This window comes from Danio rerio, chromosome 18 (assembly GCF_052040795.2).
Source record: "Danio rerio strain M-AB ecotype USA chromosome 18, GRCz13ab, whole genome shotgun sequence".
NCBI classification, from domain to species: domain Eukaryota; kingdom Metazoa; phylum Chordata; class Actinopteri; order Cypriniformes; family Danionidae; genus Danio; species Danio rerio.
Window position 1 is genome coordinate 7,369,388 of NC_141038.1, and position 16,352 is coordinate 7,385,739.

Genomic DNA, 16,352 nt, shown 5'->3' on the forward strand with positions numbered 1-16,352 from the left:
CGAGGAGAACATGCAAACTCCACACAGAAATTGCAACTGTCCCAGCTGGAACTCGAGCCAGCAACCTTCTTGCCATGAGGCGACAGTGCTAACCACTGAGCCATCGTGCCACCCTTTTTGTAATGTACTTTTCCCAAAATCCTTCATTGCTAAGCATTAGTATTCGATTTTAGTCTTTTGTTATTTAAAAATAGCCTAAATTTTGATAGTCAATCATGTCACATTACTGTATATGTAGAAGATCAAAATTTTAATATTTATTTTTTTCAAATTGCCTACAAAACCACCTCATATGATTGACACGTCTGGTCTTGCATTAGCAATCTTACGCCCATCCAATCAGTAAAAGAATCCTTGTATAAAGCCAAATCACAACACCTCAGCCATTCTTCGATTTCTCAGCGTCCCTCCACCACCACGACTCCACTACCTCTTCCACCTTCAGTTGAAGAGAATGGTGAAGTTTTTGCAGGACCAGACCTGAGCTCGGACCCCTCCCTCCCGATTATGGGTAGAGCCCCGGGCTCGAGAATCTTTCCAAGCTCAGAGCTCTTTCTCGGGACAGCACATCAAATACGCTTCGTTCAGTAAAGTATCTGCAAAGTGCAAACTATTGAAGTAATGTACAGTGCAGAGGAGATGAAGTATAGTAAGATGAAAAATGAATGGCCAGAATGGTGGTGCAGTGGGTAGCACAATCACCTCACAGCAAGACAGTTGCTGATTCGAGGCTCAGCTGGGTCAGTTGGCATTTCTGTGTGGAGTTTGCATGTTCTCCCCGCGTTTGCGTGGGTTTCCTCCAGGTGCTCCGGTTTCCCCCACAGTCCAAAGACATGCGCTATTGGGTAGATTGTTGTAGTATGTGTGTGTGAACGAGTGTGTGTGAGTGTTTCCCAGTGATGGGTTGCAGCTGGAAGGTCATCCACTGCGTAAAACATGTGCTGGATAATTAATAAATTCATGAAGGGACTAAGCCAAAAAGAAAATGAATGAATGAAAATAAGATGAGAACTGAATGATCATTAGAAGGCAAATTGAAAGAAACTGTAAAACTGCATCCACTGGATTAAAATAATCACTAAATCAGAGATTTAACTGGTGAATAACATCAAAAAACAACTGTACATCATGTAAAACATTACCATTTTCCCCATAAAAGCCATTCAGCATCTAAAGTATGTTAGTTATAAGGAGAATTTTTACAATAAGAGGAGTGTTTTGCCGAGTATATACACTATAATACAAATAATACATGTGTGCATATTTATAATCAACATTTCAAGTGGATCCAAAAACATTTTCATAATTGTCCTAAGACCAGAATGTGTGTTGTTCAATAGTTTTTGTATATTTTTCCCTAATTTCTGTTGAATGAAGAGAAAGTGTGTTCAACACATTTCTAAAAATAATAGTTTTAATAACTCATTTCTAATAACTGATTTATTTCATCTTTGCTGTGATGACAGTAAATAATATTTGACTAGATGTCTGTAGGGCAAAGCAGTGGCGCAGTAGGTAGTGCTGTCGCCTCACAGCAAGAAGGTCGCTGGTTTGAGCCTCGGCTCAGTTGGCGTTTCTGTGTGGAATTTGCATGTTCTCCCTGTCCCTTTTCTGTAAGTTTCCCCTACAGTCCAAAGACATGCAGTCTAAATTGTCTGTAGTGTGTGTGTGTGAATGTGTGGATGTTTCCCAGAGATAAATTGCGGCTGGAAGTGCATCCGCTGCGTAAAAACGTGCTGGAAAAGTTGGCGGTTCATTCCGCTGTGGCGACCCCGAATTAATAAAGGGACTAAGCCGACAAGAAAATGAATGAGAAATAGATTTCTGTAGACAATGGAAAAACAATATTGCTTAAGGCGGCTAAAGATATTGACCTAAAAATGGGTTTTTAAATATTGTAAACTGCTTTTATTCTAGCTGAAATAACAGAAATAAGACTTTTTTATCCAGAAGAAAAAATATTACAGGAAATACTGTGAAAAATTCCATGCTCTGTTTAACATCATTTGGGAAATATTTAAAATAAAAAAACACAGAAGGGCTAATCATTTTGACTTCGACTGTATGTCCGTCCCAACTGTCTGTGATTTCCCAAATCTGCTCACTCTAGTCATAAAAGCATCACATGGCCTGAGTTCTTCAGCTTGCGATATGATTTGCTTGTGAATTGTGTTTTTAGCGGACAGATGTGAGGATAGTTTTGTCCATAGAGACTGCATCAGCTGCTGCCCACCGACATGCACGTTTGACAAAGAGTGTTTGGGCACCAATCTACACTGTCTGGATGGATGCTACTGCCCAGATGGTCAGAGCAATAATCAAATGCATAACCTTCATAAATGTTTGCTCGTATAATAGTAAAATAGACGTCATTTCTTTTATACTTGTCTTTCTCTTTGGCCTTTGTCAGGTCTGATCTTGCAGAATGGCACCTGTATAGCTGTGTCTCAGTGCCCCTGTGTGTACCACGGTACAGCATATCCTCTGGGTCACGTATTGGAGCAGGGCTGCACTGTCTGGTGAGGAACATTTTATATTAACACTCTTGCACTTCTAATATATATTTGTTTATTATTTAGCTCCTTAGCTGATAATAGAAAACTCTGCTGTGTGTACAACATCCATCTAATATGTATTACATTTCAGTGTCTGTATGGGAGGACTGTGGAATTGCACTGAAAACAACTGCACTGGTAAGTAAACTCCCTTGTTTACACTAGTTTTAAAGAACAACATAGCAAAAATATATATTTTTAAAAGTTGATCACATTTTGTGCTTTTTTTTGCATAAATGTATTATATAGCTGTCTACTGAGACTGAGCAATACTTTTGGATTCTGACTGAGCAATACTTTTGGATTCTTGCCAGATTGCAGAGACAATTTCAAGCCTTTTTCCCGCTATGGAGTAGGTGGGATTAAGCTTACCAAATCCCACCTAGTTCATAGGAAAAAATCTGCAAGCAAAATATTCACTGCCAAAAGAATGTGCCAGAATTGTCAGCTCAGTTTAATAAGGACCTTAAAAATAAATAGTGATAAGATTGTTATTCTTTTTTAAATAATCAATTTCCAAACAGAAAAACAACAAAACAAAAGCACAGCAAATACAGTAAAAGGAAACTAGTATTTCCAAGCATTTTCAATTCAACTGCAAAAACAGACCAACTGAATGAAATGATCAATGTGATTAGTGCTGCAGGCTAATTTGTTTTCATCCACACTCATACACGCACACTAGCATCCAGAATGTGTTGATTTATACTACTACTAATAATAATAATGATGCCAATAATACAAATGTATTTGCCTTTAAGTTGTGCCTCAAGTTAAAAATTGCTCAAATCAAATCAAGTTAACAATAATGAATTAAACAAAGATTTTTTTGGTCAAAAGGTTTTGTGTGCAAGTACAAAGGCTGTTCTGAGAATGCAAAGTTTACAACCTTAGATAAATAATCTGGCATAAATGCAATCTTTTGCCAGCAAATACAAAATGTTTTTGGCGATGCAAAAATTATGTTATTGAATGTAAAGTTTATTGGGCAAATCAAACATTTTGCTAGTTAACTTTAAAGTTGCACTATGTTTTTTTGATAAAACTTAATCTTACAATAATGTCCCTAAAAGCATATCAGCGATATAATAACGTTTAACACTATAAACAATCTACTGTAAAATTTACAGTAACTTACTGGTAATTTTGGTTTTTGTTAAAACTGTAAATATACAACCACACTGTGAATTATTAATTACAATTGTAATGTAAAAATACAGCACAATTGTATTTATTAATTTAGAGTGTGCTTGTAAATTTACAGTACATTTTTTAAGTGTGGATTCTGCAGCCACAGTGCTTGTTGTAACCAAAAATCAAACTGAGCAACCCGCTACACACAGCCCCACTCATACCCAGAACCATGGACATATGTCCACCTAGGGCTTAGTGTTTAGCTCATTTTAGCTCTTAAGTGGCTATTTAAAATACTTTGAATGTTTTATATTTTGTTACAGACAAACAGTGTAATCCTGCAACTGTTTTGCAGTATATGAAATGTCCCAAAACCTATTTTTAACAGTCCAAAATGGGAAAAAAAAATAATAGTTTTTACTCTCTGATAGCCAAAGCAAGTACAAAAAAAATATTTCTATGTTGTATATGCATTAAAACATTCAGGAAAAAATGTTTTATGTAAATTCGGACCACGAGTCCACATATATAGACATCATTTTTCTTTAAAAGTACATCATATCAAAAGATGATAATTAGGTTTTGATCTAATGAGGTTCCAATAAGCCCAAATAGCAAAGAGAAAATAAATGCATTTTTAAAAACACCTTGGGCCTTAAGAGGATATGGAAATGCCAATCCGCTCTTACAAGGAGACATAACAGTATTAAGTATTATCAGAAAAGGGGCTTATTCGTACAAATTCATACAATTTATATGAAACATGTTCGGGGTTGAGTACAAGGTACGAATGAGATTGTACAAATGAATATGAATAAGCCACTAATTGAAAAAGTTACAAATTGTGGTGGGATTGCATTGGAGATGCAAATAAGCGGAACAGTGACATCTAAGTAACAAGCTTAACAACACAGTGGAGAGCCATGAGAGAAAGTTGCATAGTGTTGCTTTAAAGTTCTGGACTCAATCCAAGTTTTGTGAGTGAATGCTGAATGTTAAAGTGGACCAATTATGTTAAATATTTTTTTTTGAGGGGTATAAACAGTTGTTTTTTAGTCTGATATAGAAATGAATATAGCCATGCTTCTAATGGAAATCACATTTCATAAAAACAGTCGGCACAAACACTTTGATTGACATTCTCCCTTTGTTCATGTCAGCAGAGGGGGAAGCCCCGCCCACTAGTGACCATCTCTCCCTCATAAGCCTTGCACGTTAGTCTTGTTTTTGAATCTGCCACTATACTGACACATAGGCATTTGGAGCTCTGCCTTTTTTTGAAAACAGCCCAATCTCAGTTAAATTTAAAGTGACCAAAATGGCACAATTAGGATCAAAGCCTCCTAGTTATAAAACATTATTTGTGTGTGAAGTTTCAGCTCAAAATAAAACACTTTGTAGGGACATTAGAGATTTATTTTACATCTTAAATAAAAGGGGCATAATGGGTCTCCTTTAATATCTGATTTTTCCATTCCATCTCATGCGAAAGCTATTCTTTAATAACTTCTAACTGTACTTATTTTACAGTTTCTGTTTGTTTAACCCTGCAGCGGAATGCACAGTGGTGGGTGACACACATGTGACCACTTTTGATGGGCGAATCTACATGCACTTGGGCTCTTGTCAATATGTGCTGGTGAAAAGCCGGGGCAACACCAAGTTTACTGTGACACTACAGTATACCGCCTGTGGAGAGGTAAGAGGAGTGTGTCTGAGAATGTGTATGATCAGAGGTGTTTGTTGTGTGTTCAACCTGTCTCTCAGTCTCAGGAACACTCCTGCATCCACTCGGTGGCTCTGGTGGTAGATGAAGATGTCAGCAGGCAGGTCACCCTCACCAGAGATGGAGAAGTTGTGATTGGAGCCAGTATGGCTGTTAATTTACCCTACTCAGATGGTAAGGAGAGATATTCAGGTTTATGTTGGAATTTGGTCACATTATAGGGTGTATACAGCAGGGAAAAATAAATATTCAACACATCACCATCTTTCTCAGAAAACATATTTCTAAAGGTGCTGTTGACTTGAATTTTTTCCCTGCATGTTGGTAACAACCAAAGAAATCCATATATGCAAAGAACAAAACTAATTAGTTTACAAGTCAAGTTATGTGTAATAAAAGGAAGTGAAAAATAATGAACACAAGAAGAAAGGGAGATGTAGAAAGACAGTCCCAGTCCCAAAGCCCAGACAGCAGCTAAAATCTCTCAGTAATTCTTCAGCAATCCTCTGCCCTTCCTCAGTGTAAATGAATATTAGCTGCTTCAGTCCAACATCTACATAAGCAGGATGATGGATGAAACCAGAGTGGTCATTTCAGCAAGGCAATGATCCAAAACACAGCCAAGGAAACTCTCAAATGCTTTCAGAGAAACAAAATCAAGCTGTAGAATGGCCCAGCCAATCACCTGACTTTAAATCCAGTTGAAAATACAAAATAAAGATCAGATTTGATAGACGAGACCCACAGAATCATGAAGATTTGTACACTCTGTTGAAGTCTGTGGAAAAACTCACACCTGAGCAGCGCATATGTCTCCATATTACACGTAAATCATTTTCAGATTTGTTTTGTTTTATTTTTATGTTTGTATTGTTATTTCAAAAATATTATTCCCAGGAAAAAACATGATGCGTTTAATACTTATTTTCCCCACTTAATATGTAGAATTTAGGAACCTTTGTTAATAGTATTGTAGGGCTTGTGACTTAAAAAAACAAAAGTTATAGTTACTAGTTACTTCTCACAAATAGAGTAGTAACTTCATTACATCATTAAAAGTAACTAATTACTAGGGAAAGCAACTATTATGTTACTTTTAAAAAGAAAAATGTAAAAAAAAACATACGTTATTAGATCATGGGCACCTTTATACATTATTTGCGTTATTTTCTATTAATTTCTAATAAATTGATTTAACTATAACACTTAATTGCTCCATATGACAAAAAATAAATAAATAAATATATATATATATATATATATATATATATATATATATATATATATATATATATATATATATATATATATTTAACATAATAGTAACACTTTCCCACATAAATATAATAACTGCACTTATATCTGCTGTTCGTATAGGATTGCAAAAGATAGTTTGACTAGAATTTTTACACCATCACTCTGATTTCGGCAAGCTACAGTTTGAACTGCTGTAGTTAAATCGCCATCTTACGAAAGTTTGTTTGCCCTTTTGGTTGGGTTGGTTTGGTGAGGTATGAAATCAGCACTTGTACTCGGCTGTGCACTAAAAGCAAACCAAACAAGCATACCGAGAGCTGCAGGAAGCCTTAAAAATATCCTTGACTCCTAGCTTCTTAAAACATCATCTGGGAAGTATTTGAAAAAGTTACTAGTTATTTCTCACATATAAAAACTAAGTTATTAACTGAGTTATGTCTTAAAAGGAACCAATTACTAGGGAAAGTAATTATTGTGTTACTTGGAAAAAAAAGTAAAAAAAAAAAAAACATACAAATTGTTTGTTAATAGAAAGTTATCCACACTCAAAAATGCACACTTCGCTTTGCATCATGGGCACCTTAATACTTTATTTGCATTATTTTCTAATAAGACGGTCATCAATTATTCCTAACCAAAATTTTATTCCTTGTTTGTTTGTTAGAGACAGTGAATGTTCGTCGACTGACCTCTCTGTTTGTGGGTCTGCGGTCGGTCTTTGGCCTGAGGTTTCAGTACGACTGGCAGGGTGGACGGATCTACCTTCAGTTGGACAGCACCTGGATGGGCTCCACACTCGGCCTCTGTGGGACCCTCAATGGAAACCTGCGGGATGATTTCCTGTGAGAAATGCATGTTTTGCAAGATTCTTTTCTCTGTTAAAGATATTTTATTGGAGTGTCCTGCTTTTAATGTTTGTAGGATGCTTTTTTTATAAAGTGAACTCACTTAATACATTATTCTAATATATATATATATATATATATATATATATATATATATATATATATATATATATATTATCATATAATGTAAAATGTAAAAGATCTGATGTAATATTAGTTTGTTTGAATATTTTTTAATTGTATATATTATATTTGTATTATTCTAAATCCTTTTTTCCGTGAATATGACGCTGACATGACATTAAATAATAGATAAGATACGAAGCGATGTGTGTGAGAAACTTCTGAAAACATCTAAATGAATTTCTGAAATCTCTCTGAATATCACTATGCTGTTTCTTATATTACAACGAGTGTGTGTTTGTACGTGTGTTTTTCCTCCAGTTCTCCTGCTGGAATGATTGAAGGAACTCCACAGCTACACGTCAACGCCTGGAAAGTGTCTTCAGCATGTATAAGTCCTGTCAACATACCTATCATTGACCCCTGTGAAATGAACCAACAAAATGGTAAACGCTATCACTTTGCTTATTAGTTAAAGCAGGGCGCATGTATTAGTATGCTGTTTTGAATGTTGTGTGTACTGTAGCTTTTTGTAAAAGCTCTGTAAGTTTTAAACAACAAAGTGCACATAAACAAAATTGTTGTAAGTAACTGATTCTAAACTGGTGAAACTTTCATCAAGATTTCCATTTTAATTAATTAATTCATTTTCTTTTCAACTTAGTACGTTTATTAAAATTAGGTCACCACAGCAGAATGAACCACCAACTTATGCTTTATGCAGTGGGTGCCCTTCCAGCTGCAACCCATCACTGGGAAACACCCATACACTCTCAATCACACACATAAACTACGGACAATTTAGCTTACCCAATTCACCTTTACTAAATGTCTTTGGAATGTGGCATAAACCGGAGAACACAGGGAGAACATGCAAACTCCACACAGAAATGCCAACTGACCCGGCCAAGGCTCAAACCAGCAACCTTCTTGCTATGAGGCGACATCGTTACCTACTGCGCCACTGTGCCACCCAGTTTAATTTTTGTAATGCTTTTACATCGGTCTGTTACACATTTTCATGATGCCAGTCTTTTGTCTGCATTGGCAGCCTGTGAAAAACAGCTAGAGTACTTTGACCCTCAGTCTGAGAGGGAGCTGATTTGTGTCTTCAACAAGATGCCCAGAAGAAGCAATTATTGTTGAGACACAAAGCAAAAACCTTTATCTAAAAACCCCTGTTATGATCTAATCTCCAAAGTTGCTGAATTGTTTTTGTTTAAGCTTTATTTTGAGTGACATTAAGTGATTGTTAGCCCTCCTGAATTATTAGCCCCTCTGTATATTTTCCCCCTAATTTCTGTTTAACGGAAAGATTTTTTTCAACACGTTTCTAAACATAATAGTTTTAATAACTCATTTCTAATAACTGATTTATTTTATCTTTGCCTTGATTACAGTACATAATATTTTTACAAATATTTTACAAGATATGAGTTTTCAGCTTAAAGTGACATTTAAAGCCTTAACTAGGTTAATTAGGCAAGTTATGGTAATAAGGCAAGTCATTGTATAACAGTGGTTTGTTCTGTACACAATCGTTAAGGGGCTCATGCTATTGACCCTAAAATGATTTTAAAAAGCTGTAATAAAACAAATCAAAGTTTCTACAGAAGAAAAAATATTAATGGAAATACTGTGTAAAATTCTTTGCTCTGTTAAACATCATTTGTGAAATATTTGATAAAGAAAAAAAAAATTCACAGGAGTGCTAATCATTTTGACTCCAACTATTATATATATTCGTTTACCAGTTAAAACTTTTACCTGTTTGGGATTTCTTAAAGGGACAGTTCACTACATTATACACAGTAGGGATGTCGAGATACTATTAATTCATGTTACGATACTATACCAGCTGAAGAATCGTTATACCAAGTGGTATTGCGATACTGCAATGCACAACTCAAATCTATAAAATAAAAACAATTGTCAGAAATACTTTTATGTTGTAATACGTCTACTTGAATTTAATTAATAATTCCCTTATTACTGAAAAAGTATTTCCACGTCACTTCACCTAAAATGCATTAGTTCTTTTTGTTTATTTTGTAGATAACTGACCAACAAAAAACACATTGAAATAAAGATGCAAATTATAATGAATAAAATTTGTTACAAAAAAAAAAAAAAATTCCAACAAAATTTGGCTATATAAAGGGGTCAAAAATTGTTTAAATGTTTCCTGTTGCTCTTTTTTCATCTATTGTTTTTTTTTCCCTCAATCTTCTCAGGTAAAAATCCAAAGTAATTCAAAATTTCACTTTGTGTGTCGTTCTTTTGAAGAGATAGTTGCTATTAAATTATATCAACATAAACAGAAATTAACTGATTCAGATGTGTGTTTGAACTGAAGCTTCAGAAAAGGTGCAATAGGTTACCATAAAAGGGGTGAATTCTACACAGTTTTACAACCTTAAAGGACTTCACAGACTATTCAAATAAAATGGCCTACTGTTGCACAAACGTTTGAGCATTTTAGTGACTTTTCCACTTACAACATTGTGTATCGTAGATCGACGGTTAATAACAGTGGCACCGGCAGTATTTTGATGCCATAGTATCGTGATACTAACGTAGTACCGGTAAACCTAGCAATCCTGAGACACAGTAAATTGTTCTTATATTTCATAATTATTTGCATGTAATTACATCTGTAATTGCATTCATAATTACTCATCCCTGAACCCACAATTAAACCCTTCAAAAGCAAACCAAACAAGCTCAAACGAGCTGCTGAAAAACGTCCTTGGCTCCTTGCTCTTTTAAAGTTACCTAATGATTTAGTCTTCAACTGTAAATATAGAGCGATGAATTTTTCACAGTATTTGCGATGATATTTTTTTCTTCTGGAAAAAGTCTTATTTGTTTTATTTTGACTAGAATAAAAGCTGTTTTGAATAAAAAAAAAACATTGAAAGTCAATATTATTAGCCTCCATAAGCGTTATTTTTTCGATTGTCTACAGAACAAATCGTCTTTGTACAACAACTTGCCTAATTAATCTAGTCAAGCCTGTAAATGTCACATTTTAGCTGAAAAGCATCTTGAAAAATATCTGGTAAAATATTTATCATGGCAAAGATAAAAGAAATCAGTTATTAGAAATGAGTTATTAAAACTTATGTTTAGAAATGTGTTTAAAAATAATAATAATAATAATAATAACTTTATTTGTATAGCACTTTTCCAACATACATGCAACTCAAAGTGCCTCACAAACAACAACAAAAGCATTAAAATAGACCACAAAAACTTATCACATATACTGAAATAAAAACATTCATGTACACAAAATGTAAGTATATATTCACATGATCACACACACAATAGTCCTTACATATGCAGGCACACACCATACATTACATACATAAACCTACAACAAAATAGATAAAATGCGTACACCTAACAAACTTGTTTAATCATACGCAATTTTAAAAAGATGTGTCTTAACACGCTTTTTAAAAACATGAATACTTGGTGATTCTTTCACTTCAAGGGGGAGACAGTTCCAAATTTTTGGAGCATAATGGCTAAAAGAAGTGCCGCCAGATCGCATCAGATTTACAGGATAAAATTCTAAAAGTCCAGCACTAGAAGAGCGTAGTAAACGGTTTGGATTATATTTTGTTAAACAGTCGGAAATGTAGGAAGGTGTCATATTGTGTAGTGCTTTAAAAACTAATAAAAGAATCTTAAAATCTATCCTTTGGTGCACAGGCAACCAGTGTAATTCTATTAATACTGGTGTGATGTGCTCTCGTTTCTTCAATTTCATTAAAACTCTGGCTGCTGCATTTTGTATCAATTGCAACTTCATTGTAGAACCCTTAGGTAGACCAGTATAGATAGCATTGCAATAATCAAGCCGAGAGAAAATAAAAGCATGAATTAATTTCTTGGCATCATCAAAAGATAGGAAAGAACGAATTTTGGCAACATTTCGTAAATGATAAAAACATGTTTTTGTAACTTGATTAATATGAGATTTAAAATTAAGATCACAATCGAAAATAACACCCAGGTTCTTTAATTCTTTTTTTGATTGTAAACCTAAAGAACACAGTTCTGCTTCAATCCTCTCTCGCTCAGGTTTTTTGCCCACAATTAGAATTTCTGTTTTATCTTTATTCAACTTTAAAAAATTTGCAGTCATCCATTGCACAATATTGGACATGCAGTTGGACAAATTTTCCAATGCAGTTGTGTCTCTTGGCTCAACAGAAATATATAATTGTATGTCATCAGCATAAAGGTGATAATTCATGCCATATTTCTGAATTATACTACCTAAAGGAAGTATATATAATAAAAATAGACTTGGGCCTAGGATAGATCCCTGAGGAACACCATATAATATATTGTGTTCTTGCGATGTATATTCATCTATATTTACTAAAAATGTCCTTTCTGTGACATATGTATTGAACCAATTTAAAACTATCCCAGAGAGACCTACAAGTTTTTCCAGTCTGTTAATCAAAATGCAATGATCAACCGTGTCGAATGCTGCACTTAAATCTAGAAGAATTAAAACTGATGCATTACCTTTATCTATGTTTAAGCGCATATCATTAACTACTTTCAATAATGCTGTTTCTGTACTATGACCTTTTCTAAAACCTGACTGATATTTTTCCCAAATTTTATGCTCATCTAAAAATTGATTGAGCTGTAGCAATACAACTTTTTCTAAAATCTTACTAAAAAATGTGACATTAGAAATTGGTCTGTAATTATTTAAAACTGTGGAGTCCAAATTTGGTTTTTTTAAAAGTGGCTTTACCACAGCTTTTTTAAAAGCATTAGGAAAAATTCCTGTCATTAATGAATCATTTACTATGTCAAGGACATAGTCAATCAAGCAATTTGAAACCTTTTTAAAAAATTCAGTTGGAATAGGGTCAAGACAGCTAGAAGAGGACTTTAATTGAGATATAATTTGGATAATATTTTCTTTACTAATATTTCTAAACCTTTCCATTTTATTTTGTGGATAACTTCCCAATTCATCTACAAAATTTTGGTCAATCTGTATAATATCGGTTCTAATCTGCGTTATTTTGCTATTAAAAAATATAGCAAAATCCTCACACATAATAACAGAAGGCTGATCAAAATAATTAGCTGTTTTTTTGTTTAAAAGACAATCTATAGTAGAAAAGAGTTTTCTAGGATTACTGCTGTTTTCATTAATGATTTTAGAATAAAAAGACTGTCTTTCTAAACGAATAGTTTTATTATATTCGTGTATATTAGACCGCAAAATTTCATGATGTATGGTTAATTTAGTTTTCCTCCAGAGACGTTCTGATTTTCTACATTTCCTCTTCAACTGACAAATATGATCATTCTTCCATGGCATTTTCTTTAACCCTAACCTCCTTTTCTTTATTTTTTCCGGAGCCACAGTATCAAGAGTTGATTTTAATAACGCGTTTAAGATATCAACTTTATCATGCACATTCATCTCAGGCCGAAAATATATAGGCGCTTGTTGAATCTCATTAATAAAGGTTTCCGACGTTAAGGCATTAATAAACCGCTTTCTAACTATTTTTTCTTTAGGCTGAAGTATAGTATTAATTTGACAGTTAAAAAATAAGCAGAAATGATCTGAGATTGCTAGATCAATCATTTCATTTATGTTAACATCAATACCAAGTGAAATTATAAGATCAAGCGTATGCTTTTTATTGTGTGTAGGACCATTTACGTGTTGCGTGAGACTAAAAGAATATAAAATATCTAAAAACTCTGCTGCTTTGCGATCAAGTTTGTTATCAACATGAAAGTTAAAATCCCCCACTATTAATATTTTATCATATCTAGTAACACACAAAGTTAAAAATTCGGAGAACTCGGAAATGAAACCCTGATTGTGTTTAGGAGGTCGATATATTATAACAACAAGACACTTACTTTCTATTATTTCTATTGCCAGACATTCGAAAGAAAGAAATTCATCAAGAACAACCTCTTTACATGACAGTGACTGCATAAATATAGCGGCTATCCCGCCACCCTTCTTTCCACAGCGAACCTTTTGCAAGAACGTATAATGAGGTGGGCAAGCTTCTATAAGAGATATAGAGCCATTCTGATCAAGCCATGTCTCCGTAAGGAACATAAAGTTTAACTTTTTCTCTGATAGAATATCATGTATCAAAAATGTTTTGCTCGCAATTGATCTTACATTAAAAAGTGCCATTTTTAATTGTCCTTCATTTTGCAAAAACGGTATATTATCATTTAAATAGTTTCTTGCTATCGGTACCAAGTATGATTTTCTCCGATTAATATTTCGTGTGGGCCTATTGCTATTGTCTCTATAAGTGACAACAACCTTAATATCATTAACCTGGTTGCATCCCTGTTTCAACCCCAAAGAATTAGTATTGCAATATATTACAGGGATGGTATAAATTTGTCACAAGTTATGCAATGCATTTTCAACGTGTCTGGACAAAAAGTGTGCTCCAGTCCTACTGGGATGTATTCCATCAGCACAGTAAAATCTCGCTCTTTCCCAGAAAAGGTCCCAGTTATTAATAAAACTCAAATGTTCATTTTTACAATACGTTTCTAACCAGTTGTTAAATGCAAAAAGTCTGCTGTAAGATTCATTGCCTCTTCTATACGTTGGCAGTGGTCCAGAGATTAGAATCCTTATTGCAGGAGATGTATTTCGTACAGTTTCCACCAGTTCATTAAAGTCTTTTTTTAAGATTTCTGATTGTCTAAGTCGAATGTTGTTTGCACCAACATGAAGTATAACTGTGTCATTTTCTTTTGCGTGATTTAAGATCGTTGGGATTTGGACAGCAATATCAAGGACCCGAGCTCCCGGAAAACATTTATTTTGAACTTCAGTAGAATTAGATTTGATATTCAAATGTCTGATAATGGAATCGCCAATAATAATTGTCTTACCAGATGAAGCAGGTGGCAATAGCATATCAGTTTGCGAGGTAAGCGGTTCAAAGCGATTGCTGGTTGGAAAATCTAGCTTCTGTGTCAGTGCGGCCGAAAGATGAAACTTCTGTGTCAGCGGACTCAGCGCGGCCGATGTTCTGGCTTTAGAGCGTGATTTTCTCCGTTGGTAAAGCCAGGGTCCATTATAAGTTGGAGCAGGTGTAAAACAAGCCTCGACTGTCTTCGGCCGAGGTACGTTCCTCTCTTGGGTAGGAATACCCGGTGTAGATGTAAACGGTGTCCATTGTTGTTGTGTCGGCCTAATGTCCGCGGCCCGAGATGTTTCTAGCAACGTTTTCCGTTCACACAACTCCGTATGTTTCTCAAGCAATCCCTTTATTTGAATCTCTAAAACTGAAAGTTCCTCCTCGATTGAGCGTACCTCGAAATCTTTCTGATCGATTGAGGAAAAGTCTGCCCTGTCATTCCTCCAGGCAGCTGCTGCCGCCATTGTATCCCCAGTTTTGCACTGTTTTTGTAGAATCACCACAAAAAAGGTGAGAGAGAGCCCTGAGCTCACAAGATCCTCGAGCCTGGGGCTTCCTCCTGTTTGCAAGACGAGAGGGGACCTAAGGTAAATCTCGAGAACTCCCTTGCTGTAGTAGCTAATGAACAGATAGTGATTGCTCTTAAGAGATAACTACTTGCTAGGTGCTTGTTTATTTGGATTAGTCAATAAACTTAAGTTGCATGTTTTTGGACTGTGGGAGGAAACTGGTGAACCCGGGGGAAACCCGTTTGAGCACAGGAAGAACTAGTAAACTCCCCACAGAAACGTCGGTTGGCTTGGTAAGGACTAAAACCAGTGAAGTTCTTGCTATGAGGCAACAGTGCTAACCACTGGGCCACCGTGCCAACCATCTAGGAAAGGAGGAGGAGTAGGGGTGGAAGAGGGGATTCTTCAAAACGAAGATGGCTGTCATATGGAACTGAGGGTATTTATAATGGCTTAGGAATCGTCTGATTGGGGAATCATGAATTGGATAATGTGGGACCAGTCACAAGCAATCATAAGCACATGATGATCCTCTTGAAGTGAAGTTTATTTATAAACAAATTTCGAGAGGATCACGTGCTTTTGATTGTTCACAGCTGTTCCAACTTTAGCTAATGACTGATTATCCTATCAGACGATCCTTAACTCACTATAAATAACCAGACTTTTCTCATCTCAACATCTTCGTCTTGAAGAACCCCCCCCCGACCCAACCCTACTTTCCCTCCTTTCAAACGGGCGTCACGGTGGCCAGCGATTATGGCTGTTGTCTCACAGCAAGAATGCCCCTGGTTTAATTCATTTCCAAACCAGACGGCATTTCTGTGCGGAGTTTGCTCGTTCTCCCTGTGGTCGCGTGGGTTTTCCCCAGGTCCTCCGGTTTCCACCCACAGTTCAAAAACAAGCACCCTAAACAATTAATCCAAATACTTTAGCTAAACTCTGAGTACACCTTTCAGCATCCATATCTGACACTTAGCTACAACAAGCAAGAGGGGGAGTCATCGAGATCTACCTGAGCTCAAACTCCCATCTCGCCTTGCAACGGGAAGGAGCCCAGGGCTCGAGGATCTTATAAACTCAGGGCTCTCTCCTGGGACAGCACGCCAAACTAGCTTTATTATCAATCATCAGCTAAGTGTGAACTCTTGAAATTTGTTTATGAATAAACTTCACCTGGGGGAAAATATACAGGGGGGGTAATAATTTAGGAAGACTAATAAGTCTGACTTAAACTGTAC

The 16,352-nt window shown here is 35.5% G+C and overlaps 1 protein-coding gene across 5 annotated transcripts in view; it reads left to right on the forward strand.

Annotated features, from left to right (window-relative positions):
- The window catches only part of otogl (otogelin-like), a 110,592-nt gene that overhangs the window by 27,928 nt on the left and 66,312 nt on the right, over positions 1 to 16,352 (forward strand). For all 5 annotated transcript variants that reach the window (XM_087292753.1, XM_087292755.1, XM_087292754.1 and 2 more), the window contains 7 exons: positions 2,180 to 2,305; positions 2,411 to 2,519; positions 2,647 to 2,693; positions 5,243 to 5,388; positions 5,457 to 5,589; positions 7,337 to 7,514; positions 7,962 to 8,086. In XM_087292753.1, coding sequence (XP_087148879.1) covers positions 2,180 to 2,305; positions 2,411 to 2,519; positions 2,647 to 2,693; positions 5,243 to 5,388; positions 5,457 to 5,589; positions 7,337 to 7,514; positions 7,962 to 8,086 — 864 coding nt within the window. The remainder of the gene's footprint in view (positions 1 to 2,179; positions 2,306 to 2,410; positions 2,520 to 2,646; positions 2,694 to 5,242; positions 5,389 to 5,456; positions 5,590 to 7,336; positions 7,515 to 7,961; positions 8,087 to 16,352) is intronic.